The sequence below is a fragment of the Triticum aestivum genome, chromosome 6B (assembly GCF_018294505.1).
Source record: "Triticum aestivum cultivar Chinese Spring chromosome 6B, IWGSC CS RefSeq v2.1, whole genome shotgun sequence".
NCBI classification, from domain to species: Eukaryota; Viridiplantae; Streptophyta; class Magnoliopsida; order Poales; family Poaceae; genus Triticum; species Triticum aestivum.
In genome coordinates this window covers 728,851,374-728,859,565 of record NC_057810.1, presented here as the reverse complement: position 1 = coordinate 728,859,565, position 8,192 = coordinate 728,851,374, and the positions used below count along the sequence as shown (strand labels likewise).

Here is an 8,192-nt window from a genome sequence, read left to right as displayed (position 1 = left end):
GGTCATTCGTGAGTAGCAATGCATATTGAAGGTTTTTGGCTCATTTATGGACTGCCTAATCCTGAGGCTCTCGGGGCAAGCGTGCTCTAAGAACACCGACCTGACAGAGGGGCTGCACCTCCAGCTCCAACGAAAACGCACCACCGCACGCCAACGCCTACATGGAGGAGGGCCACAACCGCGCAGACAACCGGAAGAGGAAGGGGCCGTCAAGGAAATGGTGATTTCCTCCTCCCTTCCCCGTTTTATTTATGTTTTATCTATGCTTTAAGTAGTTTGTAGTATGGATTTGTACTGTCCGCCGAGGAACTCCGATGAACTATGGTCCTTTTGTCCGGCGATGAAATGGTGATCCGATGAACTACGTGTTGACCGTGTTTATATGTAACGTTCCATGGGTTGCATGGGTTTGGGGTTTTGGATACGAGGGATGCGGCCGTGGAAGCTAGCACATGAGGCGTGACCGATCGGGTGCGTCCGCGGGCATTTGAGGACCCGAATTAGCTGTCCATGGCTGTAGATGCTGTTATAAGACAAATAAACTAACTCAATGAGATGGATGACCTAAGTGCTTATGTCAATGTCCTAGATGACACCACTGCTGATCTCATGTCCTAGGATGACATCATGGCTGATCTCACTATTTTAGACAGGGTTTAATCATACACAACCATATATCTAGGAATGGTGAAGGGATGGGACGTCTATCAGCGAGGTTCACGGAGGAGGGACGGGTCAATTTCTGTCCGTGCATGGCACACAGTTGGGAGCAACGACGGAATTCGCTGGGGCTGGGCAGTTACGACTGCCCGCGGGCTAGGTGCGTTCACCGGCGACCATGATTTGACCCCTTTCGGTAAATCGTAAATCTCAATATGGTGAATCGCTTGCTAGGGACGGGGTAAATCAATGCAAATAAGCTCAGTGCCATAGTACACAACCTGGCACACTGAACCTAGCCGACACGTGCCACATTGGATCCCAAAACACCTTGCAGGAACTTGCACAAATTCTGATCGGAACTGGCACCCCTTGTTTTATCCAGGAGAATTAATGGAGTTAATTGCATTACATTAATTGAAAAAGTAGGTTGCGTGTGTGTGAGGAGTGCCAAAAGAGGGTGCTCGGCCGCGTGATCGAGCTTGTACACACTACCGCAGATCGAGCGGCTGGTAGTAAAGTAAGCTTCTCCTCCCACCCACCCCTCTCCATCTCCATCTCCATCCCCATCTCCTTCTCCATCTGCGGGGAATCTTCTCAGTCATCACCCCGGTAGCGCCGGACAAGTATGACGGGGCAGGCGCCAAGTCTCGTGTTCCGGTTCACCCACACGGAGGTCGCCAAGATGGAGGAGGTCCTCCGTGACCTCAACGCCATGCCCAAGGGTCCTGTCATCAAGGGCCTCACCGACGACTTCAACGCCTCCCCGGACCGCTCCGGCGACGGCAAGGTCCCCATCCAGTACAATCAGGTACTAGGCTTACCTTCCAAAACCCAAGATCCGCGTCCACCCTAGCTATTTCCTTATTCGGATCTATAATAAGTGGATTTGTGTTGGGTGGTCGCAGGTGAGGAATTGGTTCCAGAACCAGAGGTCCGCGCAGTCCAGGAAGATGATGGTGCCCCCAGTGGCCGAGGAACACCACCCAGTGGACGGATCATACTCAGGTGCTGCTTGAATCCCCATCTCAACTTAGTAAGCTGTTTATTTCCTTACGATGTACTCCCTCCGTTCTGAATTACTTGTCATAGGTATGGATGTATCTAGATGTATTTTAGTTCTAGATACATCCATTTCTGCGACAAGTAATTTGAAACGGAGTGAGTAATTAATAACTGCACAGATCTTACAATGTAATAGCTTCACTGATCATACAATGTCATAAGCTGTCTACTGGTGGTGCAGAATTTATGCATATCAGTGCTATGTTCCTAATATATGTTGTGTGTAGGGGTACCTGTCTCCGTGTCTATGGCTTGTTGTTACAAGGGTTTGCATGGCGTGAAGCTTGTCATCGTTCTGTCTTGATTGGTCGTTGACGCTTATCGTGATGCTATCTCAATAAATTGTTGACGCATACAGTTAATTTTATGCAGAACTACGGGCAAAAATGGCAACCCAGTTTATTTTGATGGGTTTTAGGACTTCATACAGCCTAGCCTGTACTTTTTGAGGGCCCTTGAAAACATGTCGTCCCGCTGTCTAGTCGTTCAAGCTCATTTGCGATATTCCAGGACACGTGATTCGTGAGCCCATTACTTTTATTGAGAACCGCAGGCAAAATTTTGAACTCAAGTTAATGTTGTCGGATTCTAGGACTTTACAGCCTAGGCCATAGTTCGTTGTCTTTGTACGTCCATCAATACTTGTCGCCGTGCGGTCTCACTCATTGATGTTCATTTCGGCAATTGCAGGACACGTGGTCCGTGTGCCCTTTATTTAATTTATTCAAAAATCTAGGCCACATGGCGCAGTTTTAGTATTTGATGTCGTTCAGAAGATTTTAGTTTTGTAACAGACCAAACATATACTATGTATCTTGTTGATTGTGGATTATTGATACTGTCGTTGCCAATCAGGGAATAGTTCTTTGGATGGTGGCCATGTCCAGTTTGAGGCAAAGTCAGCAATCAATGGCGCATGGTATGCATATATATATATATATATATATATATATATATATATATATATATATATATATATATATATATATATATATATATATTCCATGCTTTCCTCTTTTGTGGCGTTTGATGTCTGTTTTAATTTTCCGCGTGAGTGTGGGTAAGTCTGTATGGGGTAGGAGGGTTACTTGCATGAACCTTTCAGTTTTACATGCTTGACCAATTCTTGTTGTTACAGGTACGATGTTGCTGCCTTTCTGTCCCACAGGTTCACTGGAACAAAGGACCCGGTAATGACTTAGAATTTTTTGTTAAATAGGATTGATGCTACTAAATTCATTTCTGCCATTCTTTATTCAAGTAGTTTGCTAGAGATGATTTCGTTTCTTGTCTATTTATAGCTGGATGACAGTATTGATGTTATAACATTTTGAACACCTGTCCTATCTAACTTTATGTTGTACGAGTCCTGGGTGGGGGAAGTATCACTACAAGAAAGTACTAATAAGATATTGAACAGTTAAGAAGACATAAAGAATCTTGAGTATTTGCTACTTTAGGCTGATACTTGGTGGTATAAAACTTACTTTCACAATCTCTGTGTTTTATCATGTAAAGCAAAATATAAATTGAATGTTTCTTTCAATGATTATATAGCTGTGTAGACATGTCAGAGTTTTAGAAAGAAAAAAGTTAGTTCACCCCCTTCAGTTATCATCCTTGAACTGTAGAAATTGAAGCGAATCAAACTACAATGGTGGTTTTCATGTCAGCTTCGTCATGTACTGAGCGCATTCAGCTGCATGCCACCATGGAACCCCACTCTACCAATCTCATGATCTATAATCGCCATAGGGAAAATAATAGATTTTTTATATGGTGTGAACGTGCAATATAACATACCAAAGTGCCTATGTAGGTTCTTGTACTGTACATTTCCTTAGGGAAAGAAGTAAGAGAAATAGTACTGCTAGTTTGCTAGACTGCTAGTTTTCAGACAGTAGATTGCGCGATTGCTGTTTTATTTATCTTCTGATATTTTACCCTATATGAAGAAGGGCATTAATTGCTAGAGATATTGCCACATTATATTTTGTTAATACTATGGGTATATGGTTATTTTCAAAAACATAGTATCACTAACGAGGGTTCCTTGTATTTAATCTTCTACAAGGGGAATGAAACCCAAAGAAGTGAATGGGGATTTTTTTTTATCAACCTTTTCTTCACAAGGGAAGAAAGGGTTGATACAATGTGCAGCAAAGCCAGCAAAAACATATATAATACAACAAGTGTGCAGCAAGCTAGCAACAACATTCGGTACAAATATCATTGCATAAGAGTTTTTTTTTCAATGAATAACCAGGTGAAATTTTTCAATGGATAGCCAGGCGCAAATTCCAGACCCATACTCATGCGCATTCAAACTGTAAATCATATGCATCTATGTTGTTTTAATTTCCAAATTAACTAACAACCATTCTCTGTTAATTTCCAAATTAACTAACTGATCCATTGACCTCTATGCTTACTACATGTCATCCACACCATGGCGGTACCGGTACTAGCTGCCAAAAGTTTGTTTCTTGATGTGTCTGCCCAAGTTGGATGATTTGCTATAATTCTAGTATTTCTTTCTTCCAATTATCCATGGATAATCACAACAGCAGTAGTATTATTGTTTTAGACTCTTAGCCTCCACACACACCCAAGGAAGAAGTCACAGCCATAGTACGGAAAGAAGTTTGCATCATGTAGGTGTAGTGTATATAGCAAGCGCGGAAGGCAAATGTGTTTGACAGACACCAATGGGCTGGTGCGAGTTGCACAAACCATCGAGTACTAAGTGATACATGTGGTTAGAAGTGATTTGAGCATTTTTTTCACAGTCAAGGGTGAAAAGTAGACTCCATTACTTTTTGAGAACTACGCAATACCCATGTTCCTCTTGTGTTTAATCACTCTCCACTGCGGGTTCAGTACGTGTGCATTATGTGAACTGTGCTTGCACTTATTTATTTTTTGTGTTTCAGGAAGTACTAGTTCGATTTACTTGGCTTGGACCCGAGGAGGATGAATGGGTTGATGTTTGTAAATGTGTGAGAGTGCGTTCTCTTCAATGTGTTGCTGTGCTGCCTGGGGATCTCATTATGTGTTTTAAGGTATCCATCTGAAACAACTTCTCTTCACCTGACTTGGCAAGTTAGCAGCTCACAACTTGATAATTCATGTCTTCCTGAAACATGACAGCTGCTCCATTTTGCTGTTGTTATGCACTTGAAAATTCTGCTATCTAACTTATTATTCCACGGTTATTTTCTTACTGTTACTTGTTGGCGTATGATATAGTAGTGATGGGTATGTCGTTTGGGTTTCACTCAAGTTTCTTGTTGACACTCAAGTTTCCGCAGTTTATATAGGCTCTATTTCTTGTTTGTATATACTTATAAAAGTTGTGATTCCAGTTTGTGAGTTTTCAAAATATTGTGATTGACAACACTTACTAAATGGCTTTACTTTAATAATCTTTAAGAATTGTAAGTTTCTGTACTTTAATAATCTTCAATATGATTACATCAAGCCGGCTCCGGTAGGGGAGCGGCGACAGCGGCGCTTCGGCGGCTCGTTCTGACGGCGGTAGTGGTCGTTCGATGGTCTCGGAATCTCGATATAATTTTATTATGTTTGAGGTGCTTTGTACTTCCGGTGAACTTTGATAATAGATATGAATCATTTTTTGCAAAAAAAATCATTACATAGGACATTTAACTATAACATGTGTTTCCTGTGTCTTTCCATATTCTTGGTAATCATATTACATAGTACGTACCTGTGATGCCACTTGGTCCAACCGGCACCATCGATTTGGCTATTTATTAGTCGAGACGCGAATGACCAAAGGACCGTAAAATCAATGCATTTTATTATGTCATACTTTTGAGTACTAAAACTGATTTTTAATCTAAAATTGGGTGTGAATTTATCCAATAAATATTATTATTACTTTATTATTAAATTAAGCACTGAAAGCTTTGTTTTGTTTTTCAAAATGAAGGCTGTAACCTATGTCTGGCCATTTATAAAGTGGATAAAGCAACTTTCATCAAATAAGGTGGATAAATTAGAGCATTGAGAGGAAAAATGCATGACTTTACTACTCTTTCAAGGCAGTATTATATACTCAAACTAGAGTATTGTTGAGGGTCTGAGTAAGGAGTTTTGGTCGCTGGGAAAGTTGATTTAGCTGTCTCGTAATGTAGTGTTATTATTTAATCAAGTTGATTTCTGTGCTGAATTGAACAGGAAGATAAAGAGCAGGCCCGCTATTTTGATGCACATGTTCTTCAAGTTCAAAGGCGCAGGCATGACGTAAGGGGGTGCCGCTGCAGGTTTCTTGTTTGTTATGATCATGATCACTCTGAGGTAATTCTCCTTCTGTCTACACTGTGGAGTGTCCATGCATTTCCTCTGGTGACCTTGTATACTCCCTCCTTCTAGGTGCATAAGTCATCTTATAAAAACTAAATAATCTCAAAACACTTAGGCACGGTACATTAACTCATCTCATTTCTTGTTTCTTGACGTAAATAAATGAATCAACCAATATGAGATGTGGGGTGTCTATGCTTTCATTGGCTGGAGACTATCAAACACGACATGTAGTGGTCGGTTCATTACATGCAATGCTATTAATTAGCAAATAAATGTTAAGTTCTCTCGTTTTTTCCTCCGCCTTAGTAGCGGTGCACAACATAAAATGACGTATGCACCTGACGGAGAGAGCAGATGCAAAATGTATATTCCATAGTGGTCTTGTATAAATAAATGAAGGGAGTACTATGTTTTTTGTTCTATGCTACTTATCTTACTTCCTCCGTCTAGGTACATTAACTTCCACATCGTTTCTTATTTCTTGACATATCAATCAATCAATAAGAGATGTGGGATGTGCATGCTTTCAATGACTTGAGACTATCAAACACGACATGCAGTGATTAGTTAATTGCATGCAATGCTGTTAATTAGCAAATAAACATTAAGTTCTCTCGTTTTCCCCTTCTCCTTGGTTGCGATGCACAACCTAAGATGACTTATTCACTTGGACGGAGGGAGTACTATGTAGTCAAATAAAATGGAAAGCAGAGTAATGAGTTTAGTTTGTTTTATGATGTTTATACCAAATAATTTATTTTTGCATTTCTTTTCACGTGACAGGAGTTTGTTCCACTGAGCAAGGTATGCCGTCGATCAGTGCACCAGAAAGCCCAAAAGCCGCACGAGATGATGGATGTCAACACTGACAAGGTGACCGGGGGCGGGGTTCCCATTCCACCAGATCAAGGAGGTCCATTTGACAAGCCGGTTGCTCCCTTACTTGACTCGCCTACTAGCACTGGCAGCAATTCAGTGGCAGATGTTGAGGCGGGGGGCATGGAGGCTACCCCAAATGGTGAAGGTGCAGATGAAGCACATGGCGACAAGATTGATGTGGGAGCGTAGCTCTTTCACTTCCTTGTGAACTTTGGTCAAAAAGATGTTCACCTAAAAACTTCCAATCGAGGATGGATGTTTGGTTGCCCAGTAACTGTAATGTGCCCATGTTGACTGGATTGGTTGTGTCGGATTGGGTATCTATATCTATATAGGTATGTCATCAGAGAAGATATTGTTGTGCTTCAGTACCCCCCAATAAAAGTTTGGCAGTTGTGTCATTCCCTGCAAGGGGTAATTTTATCCCACGGAAGGCCCTCCAAATACAGGATTCGTCTATATATCTCTTGGAAGAAGCACTAGTAGAAAAGGGGCCAATGGTCCAGGCCGGTCCAGCCCATTAGTTCCGGTTCAATCCAGAACCGGGACCAATGGCGGCATTGGACCCGGTTCGTGAGCCCCAGGGACCGGCCGGACCACGTGGGCCATTGGTCCCGGTTCGTCTGGACCTATTGGTCCCGGTTTGTGGGACGAATCGGGACCAATGGCCCTCGCTCCTGGCCCACCACCATTGGTCCCGGTTGGTGGCCTGAACCGGGACCAAAGGACGACCATTAGTCCCGGTCCCACTAGTAGAAAAAGGGCCTACAGTCCCGGTTGGTGAGGGCCTTTAGTCCCGGTTCATGAACCGGGACTAAAGGGTCGGTACTAATGCCCTGACTCTTTAGTCCCGGTTCAATCCAGAACCGGGACAGATGGGCCTCCACGTGGCCTGTCCGCTGAGCCCAGGCAGGAGGGCCTTTGGTCCCGGTTGGTGGCACCAACCGGGACCAATAGGCATCCACGCGTCAGCATTTCTGTGGCTGGGGTTTTTGTTTTTTTTTTAAAGGGGGGGGGGGTTTGGGGGTTTTGGGGGGTTAATTTAGGTGTTTCATATATTGTGCTATAGCTAGCTAATTAATAGAGAGAAGTGTCCTCTCTTTTGTCCGTGCTTGGTCGACGCTACGTACCATACATACGTATAGAGAGGACTAGCTAGACACGCTAGCTAGCTAGTAAGCAAACAGAAGATCGTCATGAACATATATGCATACAGAGAGAAGTGATATCGACCACCTCTCCTTCTCCGAGAGATT

The 8,192-nt window shown here is 42.7% G+C and overlaps 1 protein-coding gene across 1 annotated transcript; it reads left to right on the top strand.

Moving 5' to 3' along the window:
• The first annotated feature begins 1,164 nt into the window (after positions 1-1,164).
• LOC123135267 (protein SAWADEE HOMEODOMAIN HOMOLOG 2) lies at positions 1,165-7,337 on the top strand. The gene is made up of 7 exons (XM_044554323.1): positions 1,165-1,471; positions 1,569-1,668; positions 2,581-2,644; positions 2,864-2,915; positions 4,659-4,787; positions 5,929-6,048; positions 6,841-7,337. Exons 1-7 carry the CDS (start codon positions 1,289-1,291, stop codon positions 7,123-7,125), a joined length of 933 nt encoding a protein of 310 aa, XP_044410258.1. The 5' UTR covers positions 1,165-1,288; the 3' UTR covers positions 7,126-7,337.
• The last annotated feature ends 855 nt before the right edge of the window (positions 7,338-8,192 follow it).